At 38.1% G+C, this 19948-nt stretch overlaps 1 protein-coding gene across 9 annotated transcripts in view; it reads left to right on the forward strand.

Moving 5' to 3' along the window:
* Nucleotides 1-19948, forward strand: part of LOC122669094 (putative 12-oxophytodienoate reductase 11) — a 69078-nt gene that overhangs the window by 28846 nt on the left and 20284 nt on the right. Inside the window, exons 1-6 of one of the 9 annotated variants that reach the window (XM_043865761.1) lie at nucleotides 1788-1940; nucleotides 3432-3572; nucleotides 3682-3812; nucleotides 10288-10437; nucleotides 11259-11873; nucleotides 19237-19239. The exons of 3 other annotated variants lie outside the window; for them this stretch is intronic. In XM_043865761.1, coding sequence (XP_043721696.1) covers nucleotides 1867-1940; nucleotides 3432-3572; nucleotides 3682-3812; nucleotides 10288-10437; nucleotides 11259-11851 — 1089 coding nt within the window. In that variant the 5' untranslated portion in view covers nucleotides 1788-1866 and the 3' untranslated portion in view covers nucleotides 11852-11873; nucleotides 19237-19239. Of the gene's footprint in view, nucleotides 1-1784; nucleotides 1941-3431; nucleotides 3573-3681; nucleotides 3813-10287; nucleotides 10438-11258; nucleotides 11898-13705; nucleotides 13806-15418; nucleotides 15560-15670; nucleotides 15802-19236; nucleotides 19240-19948 lie in introns of those variants that run through there. 5 more of the 9 variants (XM_043865760.1, XM_043865762.1, XM_043865759.1 and 2 more) reach the window with 5 other exon arrangements.

The following is a 19948-nucleotide window of genomic DNA, read 5'->3' on the forward strand; positions in this document are numbered from 1 at the left end:
TACACCTAAACATAGAAACACATGCAATGACCATTCAGCCCCCAACGAAACTAAAAATATCATCTAGACAGATGCTCCAACGTGCGCTCCCTAGTCGTGTGGTTCTTTCCCTATCAACTGCTGATTGTATCTTGACAACTACCAACTGTAATTGAAGACAACCAATACTTTCATAGTGGCCCCCCACCCCCCCGGCATTGGTGCATGCGTTACATGACCTGTTTGCGTTTTTCTTGCCCTAAAACAATTCACAAAAACGGTTCAAGATTCGGCTCGTCTCGTCCCTTGCGGTTGCGAGGGCATCGCCCAGTTAGTGCCCGGTGAGCTATGTGAGGGTGACGTGGAAGATTGCGAATCCGACTTCACCCACTTCCTGGTAAGTGGTGAGCCCGGCTCTCTGCCCAAACCCGATCCACCTTGAGTATCTCTAAACACTCGGCTTTCTTTTAACGCTGCAACTTCTCCGATGGCCGTTTTCTTCGTTTCGGGGCGAGGTTTTCGTTACAATTTTTGAGTTCATTAATTGGAAAAGGAATGTGTGGAAGGAAACGTCAGGGAAGAATCCCAATCCCTCCGTGATCGAATCGAAACCAATGGAAAGAAGAAAAAGGGAAGCAGATAGAAGAATCTGATTACATTTCTCACATACCCATACATGCTTTTGTTTTTTCTTCTCATAAGAGGCTTTGGGTCTCTCGTTTTTGAGCAACTGATTCGAAGGTTTCGTCTTCGTAAGGTTCCGTTCACTTCATCGCTACGATTTCTCGAACGATCAGGAAAATCGTTTTCAGGTATTCAAACCTTAGCTTTTGATTTATGTGTTTTTGGTTGTTTTCCGTCGATTGAGAAACGAAAAATAAATTTATGGCAAAGGGCAAGGGTTTATACTCTCGAAGGAAAGCAAAAAGAGATTCTGTGTTTTTATTGAAATGGGTTCTGTTATTATTTTACAAGATTAATGTGTAATGAGTTTTTTGTGTTCGTTAATTGATCACTGTCTTTCGGTTCAATTTTTTTGATCGAATGTGTTTTAGATTGTAGGCATTCTTAATTCTGAAATCGGTAGTTGTTCGCAGAAACTAATAAACCTTTTGTTCATTACATGTTCTTAGTTGCAGGAAGCGGGAATGTTGTAATGAAGTCCAAAGGTGGCCAGAAGAAATCCAGTACTAGTTCCGTGGATTAAGAAGTTCCCCTAGGCTACGGCATTGAATATATTAGCCCTCAAGGTGGTATCGAGAAGTTCCGATCTGCTGCATACTCCAACGCAAATATAAAATATAAAAAACAAACAAACAGATCCTCTGTTCTTGATTTATTTTTATTTTGCTTCCCTGCAATCCAAACTCTAACGTCTTCTATTCTTCTTTGTGAGAAAGGGTTTTAGGTTTTATATTTGCTCCAGAGCACAGAGGGTTTACCGGAGAAGAAGATGAAGGAGGGAAGGAGGGAAATGGGAGGTAATCGGGTTTGGGTAGACCAATTGGGTAAAGTGAGAAGTGGGTTTGAGGTTTTAGAAATCTGGGTAGCTTAATTAGGGCCGTCGGATCGCAGGATTCCACGTGTCGCCCACACAAAGCTCACCAGACACTATCTGGGCGATGCCCTCGCAGGAGACGAGCCGAATCCATTCACAAATCACAACTATGACGCATCTCAAATGTCAAACATGAGACAGCTCAAGTGTCTTTTTTTATTTTTTTTATTTGGTCGAAGCTCAAGTGTCTTTTTAACGTTAGGTAGCTTAAGTGTAATTTAAAAAGAAAAAAAAGAAGAAGAAGAAGAAGAAGAAGACAGTGGAATGGAATCAAAGCAGAGGAGAAACCGTTTCTGTAAGACTGGAAAGCTGAGAAGGGTGATCATTGGATGGCTGGTGGTGAAGTCACTCCCATACCTCTCCTCACTCCATACGAGATGGGAAAGTTCCAACTTTCTCATAGGTTTGTCACATTAACCATCTTATCTGATTTTATCTTGGTTTTCTATATCTGGTTTGAGCTTGGATTTGCTTCAAGTTAGTCTCCTGTCGAGAATTTGTTGAAGTTAGTGCGGTTTTTATTTATTTTTTGGCATCTAATTTGCTACAGAAAAGAAAAGGGTATTGTATTCTGGTACGGAAGATTTCTGGAAATAGTCAGTTGCTTGTTGAAATTTAATGAAACTGAGCTTCAAATGGCCTTGGAGATAGTTGCTTTGGGTTAGGAAGATTAAGGATTTAACTGACCTTAGCATAGTAGAAACATGAGGCGGGTTTTATGACTACATTCTTCTATTATTCAGTAGCAAGAAGCTTTATCCTGTAAAGCCATTGGTAGATAATGGCTATGTCATTCATGAACAGACTTCTGCTATTCTTTAATTTCTGTGAATTTGATCCTTTGATACTGGAAGTTGGGTATGTAATCCGGTTCAGTTTTTCATTCTTGGAGAACAAGGATCCATGTGGTCGACCCCATTTAGTTGGGATAAGACTATGTTGTTGTTGTTTTTTCCTTGATAGATATCCAGCTCTTTATTATCGAATAGAGATATGTAGGTCCTTTTTAGTTTCAGGAAAATTCCAACAAAATTGTATGCAGGAAATTCCCTATAGGATTTCAATCAGAAGTCTGGCCAATATATAGAGATTAACTTGTGGAATTCCCCCATTTTGCCTGTCTGCTGATGACAGTATCTCATACGAGGAATTGTCTCGCATGTCGCATCTTTTTTTTGATTGGTACCTATTTTAGGGAGAGAGGGAGGGAAGATGGGAACCAGGAGGCTTGAAGCCTTGAACCCAAGACCTCCTGCTAGGATGGAATTTTACACTCCACAATTCTACCAGCTGCGGTAGGCAGTTGTTCTCACATGCATGTCGCATCTTAATTGGTACTGAAAGAGATCTTCTACAGATACTTCTGTATTTGATCAAAACTCTTTTTTCCTGATTGCTTAATGCTTTGGAGATATGCCTTCTTTATAGCTGAAGTTCTGACATTAGTAGTGAACCATCATTGGCCATTTCAAAATGTGGAACTGTTATTATAAGCTATATCATTTTTGTTGCCTATTCTGTGCAATATGTGATATGAAATAATTTAATTCGACGACTCAATTTTTATAAACTTATTAGAATCAATGTTTTTAAAACCCGACAAGAGGATAACTGTTCAACCAAAAAGGTCCATGGTTTGACCTGCCCAACTGTCTGCTCTGATAATCCAAACAGAATAAAACTGGTGTATTCTGGTATTTTAAGTGGACCATTCTCATAAAAGGGTCTGCAGTCCAAATGGACTGACCATGGTTGGATCACTTGGTCCAATGGTCCTTAACATTGATTAGAAACCAACCATGATTTTATAATCCTGAGCCGGTTTATTATTTTATTTTAACTGAAATGTTTTACTACTCAAAATAAGAAATTTTACTTTATTTTGAATTTTCAGAGTAGTTTTATCACCAATGACTAGAGTGAGGTCATTCAACAACCTTCCTCAACCACATGCTATCTTATATTACTCTCAAAGAACCACCAAAGGGGGATTGCTCATAAGTGAAGCCACAGGTGTTTCTGACACTTGTCAAGGGTAAAACTGGCTGTTATTCAATATTTTGATGTAAAAGTAAAAGAAAAAGATTATTCTAATTTTTTCTTTTATTTCAAAGTATATTAATGTTTCATCTGCTTACTGGAAGGGTTCCAAATATTCCCGGTATTTGGACAAAAGAGCAGTTAGAAGCCTGGAAACCTATAGTGGATGCTGTTCATGCAAAGGGTGGTGTCTTCTTTTGCCAGATTTGGCATGTGGGAAGGGCGTCTAACTCTGGTATTTTCTTTGATCTTATATACTTTCTTATTTTTCCGATATTTCTTGATGTTAATCTTATTATGATGTTGTTGTCTTTTAGACAATTGAAATTATGCCCAAAAAAAGTTAAGAAAAAAGGAAGCAATCACAATCAGTGTCCCCTTTGAAATATATTGACCATCCTCTAATGTTGACTAGTTCTGGAAAAATTACCGTGTGAAGATTGAGAAGTACTGTCTGTGCACAATTGCACCTCCCTATTTTCGCATCCAACTGGACAGGGTGCACCTCCCTATTTTAGCATCCAACTGGACAGGGAGTTTGAAGATTTGTTTTACTTATTTAGTCAGCTAAATGAAACCAATGCACTGTATGTTGGGAGGAATGAGATTGTAATAGTTGAGTGACACACTAGGATTTTTCTGGAGGAAAACACGTACACCCGAAGTCTAAACCTGAGATAGTTGAGTGATACACTCAGATTTTTTTTGGGGTGGGGAGGGGGAACTAATACACCTAAAAGTTCTAAACCTTTAATTGGCCTTTGACTTTGTGTTGCTTGTTAACAATAAACACCAGTGAACAAGAGTGATGCAGAACTGAAGGTTTATTCTAGGAAGCACAGTAATGTAGTCCTAGATAGGTAGGAGACCTACTAGGAGCCAAACAACAGGATCAAATAACAAAAGGGGCTGCTGGTTCGAATAGACAGCACTAGGATTTAGGTCAATTCCTAGGGTTTGGGTTGGATATTGGGAAAGGGGTTTATAGGGTATTAATGAGCAGGTCTAGGGGGTCAATATGGTATAAAAAGGTTAGGATTTGAATGAGTTTTGAAATTCTGTAATTTTGGGCAGAATTGAATTTTAGGGTTTTGGGTTTGGGTTTTAATGGAGCAAGGAGATGAAGGGGTTAGAGTGGGAGTTTGGGGCTGAAACTTGGATCAAGTGTCAACAATGATGTAAGGGATGTATGCTGAAAGTTTGGTTTGAAACTGATGGACAGATTTGGAGTTATGGAGGTTTCCTAGTAGAAGTAGGAGAGACGGGTAAAACTGTAATTTCAGACAATCGGCTGGGTGGATGGTGCTGAAATTTGAATCGAGTCTCTCTTAGGGTTTGAGGAAGACTTGATCAAATTTTTAGCAGATTCTAATGGTTAGATTTGGCTGGGCAGAATTCTCACGAAAATCACCTTGTATGTGACCTTCTAGAAGGAAGAAGAATAGTTGCAGAATTTCTTACTTGTTACAGGTCTTCAATGGCAACAACTTTGAAGATGAACAATGGGGTCTCCCGATCTTCACAATGCAAGGAGTCGATTGGAGATCCACCAATCCCTTCAACCTTGATATTACTCACAAGGCACACTCACGATGGAGCAAAGGCAGCAACAAATGCAGCAAGCATAAAGCTAATTTTTATTAATCAAATTCGTATTCAATGCTGGCCTCCCTTACAAACTTATATAGAAGACTCAAAAATAGACTTAGACACTAAAAAGGAATGGCCTAACCTTATCCCTAACCTATTAGGCAACTTAAACTGACTAGGAAACTCAAATAGATTCAAAATAGAGTCCTAATGACTTAAAAACAACTTAAACTACTTAAAATAAAGAAGATTCCCTAGTAGCCAATAGGATATAAGAACCTCTTAGCCAATAGGATCACTTCACTTAAATTAGACCAATTGAACCAATTGGATGCAACCAATTTAAACTGGTTCAATTAAAAACACACAATAAAAACTAAGTATTGGGCTAATCCCGTATGCAACCTATGTACCCCTATTTTAGGCCCAGAAAAGTGGCCTATTACATTAGAAACTCATGGGATCAAAGGCCCAACATGTATGTAACCCAACCCTAGACTTATTTCTAATGAAACAAGCCCTATTTGGGGATGAATCTGCATCAACTCTCCCCAACTTGAAAAAATTCGTCCTCGAATTTTGTAGTAATGAGGGGGAATCAACATGTGATCAGCAGCTTTGACCATCCCCAAACAGAATTCCGGTGAAGCAGGAACATTGGGGATAAAATCTCCAAGGCGTGGAGCTTTCTCTTCGAAGAACCATGGTGGCATAACAAACTCTATGTGTTCGTTTTTTGAATCAGCAGCAACTATGAATGTCCTGTCCATAGAGTCTTCAGTGTTAGCAACCTTTGCATCTAATACTTGAGACACAAGCTCCACCTCTTCAAAAACAGCATCTTGAATGCCAATAATTTCTTGTGGAGTGCTCTCAACCACCTCTTCATCTTCTGCTGTTTCATCTTTTTCTACTTTGGTTTCTTCAACATTGACCACTTCAGTAGGGTCTTCTACATGTCGACTTTCCATCTTTGAAGCTATAGGGGCTGTCTCTTTCTTTTCATCACAATTCACTGCCACTTCAACTTTATCTTTAACTTGTGCTCTCTCAAATTCCTTTGGTAATGAAAATTTGTATTCAGCCGCTGTTTTAATACTGGTGAAGTTAGATTTCCCACACTCTTCAACTTGCAAACGGAACCTCATTGATGGAGGCTTCAAGTTGTCTTCAGATTTGAAGGCCTTTTGGTGGTGATGTTGTCGATGGGAATTTAAGTTACCTTGTTGTAGAGCTCTAAACGTTCGTGGGAAATATTTCTTACTCAGATCTTCTTTCATCTCTGCCCATGTAACAGGTTCTCTACCACTGTAGTCAGGATAATCCATCTGGGTTCTCCACCAATTATGTGCTGGTCCCACTAGCTTGGTATGTGCTAGTCTCATTTTCCTATGCTCAGGCAAATTATAACAATTAAAATAATCATCTAAAGCAGCTAACCAATCACAAAATACCTGTGGATCTGGTCTGCCATCATAGTCTCTCAACTCATACGCCTCTGGAGGTCTATGGCGTCTCCTGTAATCTTTGTATCCTCTGTTCCTTTCTTCACTATGATCTCTGTCATGCCTACGTCGATCCCTGTAATCTCTGTCTTCTCTGTATTGATTTGTCCTTGGGGCTCTTTGTGCTACCGAATTGACTTGATATTTGTCCTTTTCTAGGGGAATGTTGTTGTTCCTTACTGGAGTAGTTTGGTGTTGCTCAATTCGTTGCAATGTTTCACTTATAGCCCTTTGACCAGCATGAAATTGCTGAAGCTTCTCCAGAATTTTGTTCAAAGAGTCGATGGAGACAGAGGTAATGGGGTGGCCATGCTCATCCATGGCTTTGATACCACTTAATGTAGTCCTAGATAGGTAGGAGACCTACTAGGAGCCAAACAACAGGATCAAATAACAAAAGGGGCTGCTGGTTCGAATAGACAGCACTAGGATTTAGGTCAATTCCTAGGGTTTGGGTTGGATATTGGGAAAGGGGTTTATAGGGTATTAATGGGCAGGTCTAGGGGGTCAATATGGTATAAAAAGGTTAGGATTTGGATGAGTTTTGAAATTCTGTAATTTTGGGCAGAATTGAATTTTAGGGTTTTGGGTTTGGGTTTTAATGGAGCAAGGAGATGAAGGGGTTAGAGTGGGAGTTTGGGGCTGAAACTTGGATCGAGTGTCAACAATGATGTAAGGGATGTATGCTGAAAGTTTGGTTTGAAACTGATGGACAGATTTGGAGTTATGGAGGTTTCCTAGTAGAAGTAGGAGAGACGGGTAAAACTGTAATTTCAGACAATCGGCTGGGTGGATGGTGCTGAAATTTGAATCGAGTCTCTCTTAGGGTTTGAGGAAGACTTGATCAAATTTTTAGCAGATTCTAATGGTTAGATTTGGCTGGGCAGAATTCTCACGAAAATCACCTTGTATGTGACCTTCTAGAAGGAAGAAGAATAGTTGCAGAATTTCTTACTTGTTACAGGTCTTCAATGGCAACAACTTTGAAGATGAACAATGGGGTCTCCCGATCTTCACAATGCAAGGAGTCGATTGGAGATCCACCAATCCCTTCAACCTTGATATTACTCACAAGGCACACTCACGATGGAGCAAAGACAGCAACAAAGGCAGCAAGCATAAAGCTAATTTTTATTAATCAAATTCGTATTCAATGCTGGCCTCCCTTACAAACTTATATAGAAGACTCAAAAATAGACTTGGACACTAAAAAGGAATGGTCTAACCTTATCCCTAACCTATTAGGCAACTTAAACTGACTAGGAAACTCAAATAGACTCAAAATAGAGTCCTAATGACTTAAAAACAACTTAAACTACTTAAAATAAAGAAGATTCCCTAGTAGCCAATAGGATATAAGAACCTCTTAGCCAATAGGATCACTTCACTTAAATTAGACCAATTGAACCAATTGGATGCAACCAATTTAAACTGGTTCAATTAAAAACACACAATAAAAACTAAGTATTGGGCTAATCCCGTATGCAACCTATGTACCCCTATTTTAGGCCCAGAAAAGTGGCCTATTACATTAGAAACTCATGGGATCAAAGGCCCAACATGTATGTAACCCAACCCTAGATTTATTTCTAATGAAACAAGCCCTATTTGGGGATGAATCTGCATCACACAGGCTTGTTAACAATTGGGTTTTCCTTGTATTACTTTCTATATTTTTTTTGGTTAATATTACTTTCCATTTCATGTAATAGCTTTTGGAATGTTATAGATAAAAGAGGAGGGGGGAGATAGCCCCATGATTTTTGACAAGAAAAAGAATGTGTCTTCTCATGAAGCCTTCCTCCTATGGTGATGCAGCTGCAGCCAAAGGCGTTGAATCCTTTGAAGAGCTTGGTGGTGAAACCTAAGCTAGGTCCTGGTGGTGAAGCCGGATCATACCCCTTCTTTTTACCTTCTTCTTTCTTTACTTTTCTCTTGCATTACATTTTTTTAAAACCATTACAGCAATATGATACCGAGACTGTTCCTTTGAGTTTTTATTTTGTTTTCCTTGGTTTAATGACCTGTGTTATCATATCTATTTGTGTTGAAGTATAGACCGGTCCTCTTACCGTTTTGGTTCTCTTGTTGGAGTGTGTACTGTAAGTAGATACATTATGGCCTCTGTCACCTTGACAAACCAATCTATTCTCCCAATTCTTCTTCTCAACTATTTGTTCTAACCATTACCGCATGTTTCGATTACTGCCTTTTTCATTCTCGGTTCTGATCTGCATAGTTATCAAGGCGTTGCCATGGCGTCCAGGCTCCTTGGTCGGCTTGGACGCCTTGGGCGCCATGGCGGTGTCGCCTTGATTTTTGACTCTCTAAAATGCCATGGTCGCCTTCCCGCCTTGATAACTATGCTGATCTGTTGACTCTGTTATCAGGCCACGCATCTGTGTGTGTCTGATCTTGTGTCCATTATTCCCTAGTGTTCTGTCCATCATATGCTCGCTGTTCTTCATTGTTATTGCAGTGTTTCTGATACTGTTACTTACCCTTGGATTGATTCTCCCTTTTAGTATATTGTTCCTCAAAGTAAATACCTTTGTGCTTTAAATTTGATTTCATCAGACCAGTCAGTCAGGAGTTAATCTTTCACAGGAAATAGCAACTTAAATAAAATTGATTAAGTTTTTATTTCTGTTTCATACCATTACAGCATATCCCACCCTTGGATCTGTTTGATTTTTGGAGGGACATCTCACCCTAGTAGAAGGAACATCTGATTCAAATTTCAGTTCCATCTGAGAGTGATGTTGTTTTATTTGATTTTTACAATTCTGCCATATTGTATCCTTTCATAGGATCATTGTGTTTCTGTCCAGTGGGAGTGTGTTCTATTAACCGTATCTTTCCTACTCTAGAACACATCAAAGAGGGATCCAAATGCTTACACATGTACATTATGTAAGGGATCAGAAGAAGATGTCGTACCTATTTTTATGTTCCAGCCTATCTAAGAAAGTTTGGTGCTTGTACATGTCAGGACCTTGACGATTGACTGAATTGTTCTTCGGCTAGATAGTCCTCATTTTCATTTTTGTCTTTTGTCTCTGTGAGTTGCTTCAAGAAATGATTCTCTTGAACGTACTTGCACGTGCTCTTTGGCTAATGCAATGGCATGTTGATACTTCTAGATAAATTGATAAGCTACTTACAGTTTTGGATTTATGTTTATATGATAGAATCACTGTACACCAGAAAAAGTAGGGAGGGTTATTTGGTCAAGAGACTATGCATAACAATTTTCTTGTAGTTTCTTACATGAAAAAATGCCATTGTTAATCTATAGAAGCATGTAATAAACATAGTAGCCCAAGTGATGCCATTTCATGCCCCTAGAACTGATTTTAATGAAAAAATGGAATAACTAAAATTTTCTTCTGGGATGGGGATTTACTTTATCCTTTCTTCACACAAATGAACCAATTTTCAGATGATCTGCGCTATCTTTTTAATTTTAATTGTCAAGTATACTTGTTCTATTATTAGTGAATTAGATCATCTCACAGAGATCCATTTTGTTTGCTGATCGGTTGATTCCTTTGAAAGTTCAAGTCCTAATCATGACTCATCCTTTCCAAGTGTCCTGACACAGTTACTTTATAGATTTTCTACCGAATGGGCAAACTCCGATCTCATCCACAGACAAAGCACTGACAGGAGCCGAATTCACACCTCCACGACGGTTAAGGACCGATGAAATCCCTCAAATTGTCAATGATTTCAGAGTTGCAGCTAGAAATGCTATAGAAGCTGGTAAGGTTTCAAAATATATATTTTTGTTGTTGTTTTGTCTCAAAATAAATTTAGTTTCACTAAATTGGGAAAATGTTGTTATAGCTTTAGAAAGTTATAGGCTTAATGGGAAAGCTGGTTGGCTAAATCTGGAGAATCGATTTCTTTCTGAAAGGAAGTATTGTATGATTCAGAAAAGGACTACTGGACTTGGAAAATCCTGCCAACATTATTCAGTTTGTAGATTACAGTATGGCTATATGTTATTCTTCGAATGGATTTAAAATAAAAATGAATTCTAGAATGGAAAAGGTTTTCCTTCACTGAGTAACACATGCAAAGAAGGAAAGTAAATACATCAATCCAAAGCCTGTTTTTTTTCACTCACGGGAGTAAGTGAGAAACTGCTTCTCCCGTGCATCATACAGAGCAATTGGCTCGATACCATGTAAATCGGGTATCACCAAGGAACCAAAATACAGAATACTTACCAAAAAGGGGTTATATTTATATGTAAACTTACAGTATACAAGTACAAAGTACCCATATACTGGAGGGTATAAGATATAAGAAGTGTACGCAAAATACATATGAAATGATAAAATTGACCCTCATCCTTACAGTTGAGCATTTGGGAACATAGTCATTCAGTATTTTGTTTTTTTGTTTGTTTTTTCCCCAAATAGAAGTCATTCACTGGGAACATAGTCATGCGTTACACTATTTTTTTCCCAGCAGAAGTCATTCACCATTTGTGGGTTTTATGTCTTTATGGCTTAGTCCGTTAAGAATTATCTTTAATACTGTTTGTTAAGTCAGTTGAAATTTTTCTTGGACTACAGGTTTTGATGGAGTTGAGATCCATGGGGCTAATGGCTACCTACTTGAGCAGTTCATGAAAGACCAAGTTAATGATCGAACAGATGAATATGGTGGGACCTTACAAAATCGTTGCCGCTTCCCTTTAGAAGTTGTTGAGGCTGTTGTCAAAGAGATTGGAGCTGATAAAGTGGGTATTAGGCTCTCACCTTTTTCTGAATATTTGGAATCTGGAGACTCAAACCCAGAAGCACTTGGCCTTTACATGGCTGAATCCCTTAACAAATACAGGATTCTCTACTGCCATATGGTTGAGCCAAGGATGAAGATGGGTTTGGAGAAGTGTGAAACTCCCCATAGTCTTCTACCCATGAGAAAGGCTTTTAATGGCACTTTTATCGCAGCTGGGGGCTATGACAGGGAAGAGGGGAACAAAGCAGTTGCTACTAATTATGCAGATCTTGTGGCTTATGGACGTATGTTCTTGGCTAATCCAGATTTGCCCAAGAGATTTGGGCTTAATGCTCTTCTTAACAAGCACAATAGAGAGACAATGTACATACCTGATCCTGATATCGGTTACACTGACTACCCTTTTCTTGAATCTGCAGCTTAAAATTTGGAAATGTAAGAGCAGGGTAGTAATTTGTTTGTTGTGATTATTTCTTTTCTTGTTTGAGGGATCTTTATGTATAATAAAAGTGAAGAATGATCGATTTGGTAATTATGCAACAATAAGATGCAATCTGATTTTGAATTTTTAAAAATATATTTGTTCCCTCAAATTGCTCTCGGGTTTGCTTCAACAATCTTAGTAGGGGTGGGGGGCAGGGCATAATTGGAAATGGGCTGAGGGGGCCTTCTTAAGAGGAATTTTTCTCCACTCAGGTTCCCTGCCCGGTCAGGTGTGCATGTTCCTCTCATAGGAGGGCGTAAATGACCACCTCACCCCACCAGAGCAGTGTGTTTGGGCAGGGGGTGAGGTTGTCATTTCTGCCCCTCCTATGAGAGGAACCTGTGCAGCTGACTGGCCAGGGAACCTGAGAGGAGAACGATCCTCTTAAGAGGCTATCCCCACCATACATTGATTGGAGATTCTCAAAATTAATTTTACCAAATAGTGATAGGAGTGATAATAGAGCTAATTTCAATGATGTGAAGATTAATTGGGAGAAACCTATACAAGTCAACGGATCGAATTTGGTCGGATGGTGACATTATCATATTCGTATCCGATTATTGGACGGATTCGAATAATATCTTATTAGTTTTTTGGACGGATTCGGATAATATTCTATCTATTGACATCTTTATTGTTTTGTTGATGAGGGTTAGGGTTGAGACTTGAGAGTTCAGTAAGTATCCTTTCTTCTACTCCTTTAGTCTTGATATTCTTACGTTTTTTATTTTTGATTTTATCTTGTATTTATTTTAATAGATATGTGATTCCATGTATCACAATGCATAAAACAATATATATAAACCAATAAAAATCTAAAAAAAAAAATCACATTATCTTAACTTATAAAATTATAAAAATAATAAAACTTAATCATGAACACAAAGATATATTTCAGATATTTTATAATCTGAGAATTCATGACTTTGGGTCCCAATTCCCAAACCCCTAAATCGAACCAACTACTTATACTTTGGTTCGATTCGATTTTTATTGGCCAGTTTTGATTTTGATTTTTTTATTCCAGTTCAGTATTGACACCCTTCCCGTCATTTCCTTACTCATGTGGAAATCCATTTCCATTTTGGTTCATTTCACCATTTTTTTATTTCCCTATAAAAAAAAATTATTAATATAATAAAAAGCCGTTGAGGAATTTTTTTCCTGTCACGTAGGGGTGTAAATGAATAGCCAAAATCCGTTTCCAAATCCGTGTCCGTATCCGTTTAGTATTATCCGAACCCGTCCGAAAACTAAATGGATGCGGATATGGATAGGCAATAAAAAAAAAATATTAATATAATAAAAAGCCGTTGAGGAATTTTTTTCCTGTCACGTAGGGGTGTAAATGAATAGCCGAAATCCGTTTCCAAATCTGTGTCCGTATCCGTTTAGTATTATCCGAACCCGTCCGTAAGCTAAATGGATGCGGATACGGATAGGCTATTGCTATCCGAAAAGTTATATTTACATGTAAACGGATAAAATATCCGATCCGTATCCGTTTAGCATTATCCGAATCCGTCCGAAAGCTAATAGGATGCAGATGCGGATATAGTACTATTCGAGCCGAATCCGATCTGTTTGCATCCCTACTGTCAAGTTCTGCTCCGTCCGATTGTCCGATTCCTCTCATAGGGGCAGAAACGACAATTTAATCACTCCCAGATAGTGTGTTCGGGCAGGGGGTTGGGTCTGTCATTTCCGCCCCTATGGAACCGGACAGAATCACAGGACAGGGAACGTGAGAGTTTTAGCAAAGCAGAGGAGAACCTGTTTCTCTCAGACTGGGAAGTTGAGAAGAGTGATCATATTAGATGGCTGGTGGTGAAGGCACTTCCAGACCTTACCTCATTCCATACAAGATGGGAAAGTTCCAACTTTCTCACAGGTTTGTCATATTAACCATTTTATCTTGGTTTTCTAGATTTAGATTGAGTTTGGATTTGCTTCAAGTTAGTCATCCGTCGAGTATTTGTTGAAGTTAGTGTGATTTTTTCTGCTTTGTCATCTAATTTGCTACAGAAAAGAAAAAGTTATTATTATGATTTCTGGAAATAGTCAGTTACTTGTTGAAATTTAATGAATGGCCTTCGAGATAGTTGCTTTGGGTTGGGAAGATTAAGGATTTACTTGACTGTTTGTTTCTTTAGCATACTAGAAACATTAGGCAGATTTTATGACTTCAGACTCTATTATTCAGTAGGAAGAAGCTTTATCCTGTAAAGCCACGTAACTGTACCCTACTGGTTCAATGCAAACGAGGTCATTCCAATTAAGATTACTTCTATTTGTCAGTCTCCCCAGTGATTGCCTCTGTCCTGACCCTTTCTTTTCCCTCGGTTCCTTTAGATATGAGTAATCTTAATTTTGCTTCCGTTCCCTTTCCCTTTTTTGTGCCCTCTTCTCTGGAAAGGATACACAAATAATTCTTGCTGGGTCAAATGTTCTTAGCAGAATCCTGGTTGAGCTGTCAACTTTCAGTTTTATTCTGAAACTGAACTAATAAAATGTCATTTATTTTGGTAGATAATGGCTCATGTCATTCATTAACAGACTTCTGCAATTCTTTAATTTCTGTGAATTTGGTCCTTTGAAACTGGAAGTTACGTATGTAATCCGGTTCAGTTTTTCATTCTTGGAGAACAAGGATCCATGTGGTCGATCCCATTTAGTTGGGATAAGGCTATTCCCCCCCCCCCCCTCCCCTTGATAGATGTCCAGCTTTTTATTATCAAATAGAGATATGTATATCCTTTTAGTTTCAGTATTTCAACAAAATTGTATGCAGTAAATTCCCTATAGGATTTCAATCAGAAGTCTGACCAATACACAGGGATTAACTAGTGGAACTCCCCCATTTTGCCTATCTGTTGACGACAGTATCTCATACAAGGACTTGTCTTGCCTGTCACATCTTAATTGGTGCTGAAAGAGATCTTCTACAGATACTTTTGTATTTGATCAAAACTCTTTTTTTCCTGATTGCTTAATGCTTTGGAGATATGCCTTCTTTGTTTCTGAAGTTCTGAACATTAGTAGTGAACCATCATTGGCCATTTCAAAATGTGGAACTTAGTACAAAAGTAATCTACAGTATTCATCTATATCACTTTGTTGCCTATTCTGAGGAATATATGATATCAAATAATTTAATTCAATGACTCAATTGTTATGAGCTTAATAGAAGCAATGTTTTTAAAACTGGACAAGAGGGTAACTGTTCAACCGAAAAGGTCTGCAGTTTGACCTGCCCAACTGCCTGCTCTGGTGGTCCAAACAGAATAAAACTGGTGTATTGTATTTTTTTAAGTGGACCATTCTCATAAAAGGGTCTACAGTCCAAATAGACTGACCACAGTTGGATCGCTCGGTCCAATGGCCCTTAACCTTGATTAGAAGCCAACCATGATTTTGTAATCATGAGCTGGTTTATTATTTTGTTTTTATGGAAATGTTTTGCTATTCAAAATAAGTAAATTTTACTTTGTTTTGAATTTTCAGAGTAGTTTTAGCACCAATGACTAGAGTGAGGTCATTCAACAACCTTCCTCAACCACATGCTATCTTATATTATTCTCAGAGAACCACCAAAGGGAGATTGCTCATAACTGAAGCCACAGGTGTTTCTGACACTGCTCAAGGGTAAAACTTGCTGTTATTCAATTTTTTGTTGTTGAAAGTAAAATTAAAAGATTATTCTAATTTTTTCTTTTATTTCAAAATAAATTAATGTTTTATTCTGCATACTGGAAGGTTCCCACATACTCCCGGTATTTGGACAAAAGAGCAGTTAGAAGCCTGGAAACCTATAGTGGATGCTGTTCATACAAAGGGTGGTGTCTTCTTTTGCCAGATTTGGCATGTGGGAAGGGTGTCTAACTCTGGTATTTTCTTGACCTTATACCCTTTTTTATTTTTTTGATATTTTTTGATGTTATCTTATTATGTTGTCTTTGAGAAAATTGAATTATGCCCCCCAAAAAGATGTAATTGCAATCAACTTGCCCTTTGAAAATATATCAACAATCCTCTAATGTTGATTAGTTCTGGTAAAATGAACTCGTGTGAAGATTGGGAAGTACTGTTTGTGCATAATTGCACCTCCCTATTTAGCATCCATCTGGACTGTGAGTCTGAAGATTCATTGTACTTATTTAGTCAGCTAAATGAAACCAATGCACTGCATGATGGGAGGAATTAGATTGTGATAGTTAAGTGATACACTGGGATTTTTTTTAGGGAAATTGAAAATACACCCAAAGTCTAAACCCGAGATAGTTGATTGATACACTTGGATTTTTTTTGGTGGGGGGAGGGGGGACTACTACTACAAAAAATTCTTGACCTCTAATTGGTTTTGACTTTGTGTTGCCTGTTGACCATAAACACCTGTGAACAAGAGGGATCCAAATGCTTACAGATGTGCATTGTGTAAGGGGGCAGAAGAAGGTGTCATACCAATTTTTATGTTCTAGGCTATCTAAGAAGGTTTGGTACTTCTGCATGTCATTCTTGAGAAGGGTTGTGTACCTTGACGATTGATTGAATTGTTCTTCGGTCAGATAGTCCTCATTTTCTTTTTTCGTCTTTTATCTCTGTGAATTGCTTCAACTATACTAGAAATGCTTTCTCTTGAATGTACTTGCACCTGATCTTTGGCTAATACAATGCCATGTTGATACTTGTAGATAAATTGATAAGCTACTTACCATTTTAGTTTCATAGTTATACGATAGAATCACTGTACTCCAGAAAAAGGGGGGAGGGTTATTTGGTCAAGTGACTCTGCAAAACAATTTTCTTGTAGTTTCTTACATGAAAAACTGTCATTGTTAATATATTTAAGCATGTAATAAATACAGAAACCCAAGTCATCCATTTCATGCCCCTAGAACTAATTTAAATAAATAAAAAAGAATAAATAAACATAGGAGAATGGTTATTTTGCTTCTGGTATGGGGATTTACTTTATCCTTTCTTCACACAAATGAACCAATTTTCTGATGATCTGTGTTATCTTTTTAATTTTTAATGTCAGGTATATTTGTTCTATTATTAATGAATTAGATAATCTAACAGAGATCCATTTTGTTGGCTGATCCAGTTGTTTCTTTTGAAAGTTAAAGTCCTAATCATGACTCATCCTCTCCAAGTTTCCTGACACAGTTCCTTTATAGGTTTTCAACCAAATGGTCAAGCTCCAGTCTCATCCACAGACAAACCACTGACAGGAGCAGAGTTCACACCTCCTTGACGGTTTAGGACTGATGAAATCCCTCAAATTGTCAATGATTTCGGGTTTGCAGCTAGAAATGCTATAGAAGCTGGTAAGGTCTCAAAATAAATTTAGTTTCACTAAATTGTGAAAATGTTGTTAAAGCTTTAGAAAGTTATGGCCTTAATGGGAAAGCTGGTTGGCTAAATCTAGAGAACCGATTTCTTTCTGAAAGGAAGTGTCGTATGATTCAGAAAAGGGCTACTGGACTTAGAAAATCCTGTCATCAATTATTCAGTTTGCGGATTACAGTATGGCTATAAGTTATTCTTCCAATGGGTTTAAAATAAAAATGAATTCTAGAATGGAAAGGGTTTTCCTTCACTGAGTAGCACGTGCAAAGTAGGAAAATAAATACATCAACCAAAGCCTCTAAACCTATGTAAATAGAAGAACTAATTAAAGTTGCTTTTTTTGTAATTGCTTTTGCAGTTCAGTATGGTCTATGCAACTTAAAGGTGAAAACCTTATAACAAACAGCATAAGTACTGTTTATTTTCTGATGCAGGAAAGAGAATGAAAAATCCCTTATTATGCCTGAGGGTAATGGGCCCAAGGGAATTCAAAGGAGAAAATCCCAAACTGAACTTAAACAAGATGATTTAATGGAGAAAATAAGAAAAAACAGTAGTAATGGAAGGGAACAGTAGAATAAATAAGTAGAAAGCTAGACAATCAAACGAGTGAAGTCAAGTTGTCAACCAGGCCTTCTACCCTGGGAAAAATGCAATAACAAAGGAAATCTCCCACGATTCTTATTCCTGACCAATACCAATACCTTAAGGCTCAAATACATTAACTTAAGACCACAGATAACTTGTTTACATCCCTAGACATAGATTATCCATCCTAGAAACGAGATTAGACTTAAGACTCTAAAACAAAATTCTAAAACAACTGGAAACTGACTCTCTTTCATAATAAGACTCCTAATATAATTCTAATTACAATATAGCAGCTCCCATGGGTGCTCAACTATTTTCCTAATTAAATTTAGACTCAATAGAAGATACTTTAACTAAACTAGACATGAAATATAAATCTTAATCTAATTAAAATAGGGCGTAACCAGTGCATGTGGCTCCCGCCACTGTGGGGTCTGGGAAGGGTCCTAATGTACGCAGCCTTACTCCTGCTTTCGCAGAGAGGCTGTTTCCAGACTCGAACCCGTGACCACTTGATCACAATGGAGCAACCTTACTGTTGCACCACTTTACTAATGGCTTGTTGATCTGTGACAGGATTTCTTATTTAGGAAGTATAATTGGATTATGATATGAAATCCTGTCACAGATCAACAAGCCATTAGTAAATTGGTCATATCTCTCCCGATACAAGTCAGAATCACAGGGTTTTGTTCATGGGATAATTAACTTAGTAACCTATCAAACAACACTAATATCTTGCAAAAGTAGAGAAGTTTCGACTGTTGAAGAGTACCCTAAAAAGTCAGTGATGGAAGTAATCCACTTTCCTGTGATGCAATATCTCAGACACCAAAGATCAATCTGATGGTAAGTGGAGCATATCCAAACCACTTGACTGGCCACTGGGATGTTCCCGCATCATTTTCTATTTTTTTATTAAATTTTTTGCAATGCTCTTTAAGTTTATATTCCCAAATGCTGTGTCAATGTTTGAGTTGGCCAATGAAGTATTTGGAGCTTCCCTTGGGAGCAATCCTAGATTAACTTTCTGGGAGCCTGTTTTGGGTCCCTAAAAAGGTAGTGAATATCATTGAGAAATAATTAGAGATTTTCTGTGGGAACCAGGGGACAGCAGGAGAGATCATTTGATTGGATTGGAGGTGGTGTAGAAGCCAGTGGAAGAGGTTGGGTTAGAAATTGACGATGTGGAGATAAGAATTTAGCATTGCTTGCAAAGTGGATCTCCTGATGTAACGACAGTACTTGTGGCATGTGGTGATTGTTTCCATCTACAGTCTGTCTGAAAATGAATGGGATTTTAGGGAGGGTGTATCTGCAACCTGAAGACCTACTTAAAAACACCCCCCCCCAAATGACTAGGTGTTTCAAATTCAAAGTGGGTAATGGAAAGAGGATTAGGTTCTGGGAGGATCTGTGATGGGGGAAACTTACCATCAAAGGTTAAATACCCTAGATTCTATGCAATGTAGACTTAGCCAATAGAGTGGTGAGTCTGTGTGGTTCATGAGGAGAATGGGGTGAGTTGGAATCTGCGATTAAGAAGGGCTTCTAGAGAAAGGGATATTCAGAGTATTCAGTGCTTGTTAGGATGTTTACAGGTTGTATTTTTCTCTTTCAAAGAAGGAACATCATTTGGCAGATTCACCTTTAAATCTTTCTTTTCTGTTTAGTTCATATGTTTTGTTTTTTCCTGAGGATCTGGCCCATACCTGGAAACCGTCCCCTTAATAAGGTTACTTTGGGAGCTGCACATCCCTTCTAAATGTAAGGCTTTGGATGGGAGATTGTCCATAAGAAAGTTATGATGGAGTTGACTCAATTAAAATTTTTCTTGGACTACAGGTTTTGATGGAGTTGAGATCCATGGAGCTCATGGCTACATACTAGAGCAGTTCATGAAAGACCAGGTTAATGACCGAACAGATGAATATGGTGGTTCCTTACAAAATCGTTGCCGCTTCCAATGACCGAACAGGTTATAGAGGCCATTGTCAATGAGATTGGAGCTGATAAATTTGGTATTAGGCTCTCACTTTTTGTTGAATATATGGAAGCTGGAGACTCAAACCCAGAAGCTCTTGACCTTTA

Source organism: Telopea speciosissima, chromosome 7 (genome assembly GCF_018873765.1).
Source record: "Telopea speciosissima isolate NSW1024214 ecotype Mountain lineage chromosome 7, Tspe_v1, whole genome shotgun sequence".
Classification (NCBI taxonomy): domain Eukaryota; kingdom Viridiplantae; phylum Streptophyta; class Magnoliopsida; order Proteales; family Proteaceae; genus Telopea; species Telopea speciosissima.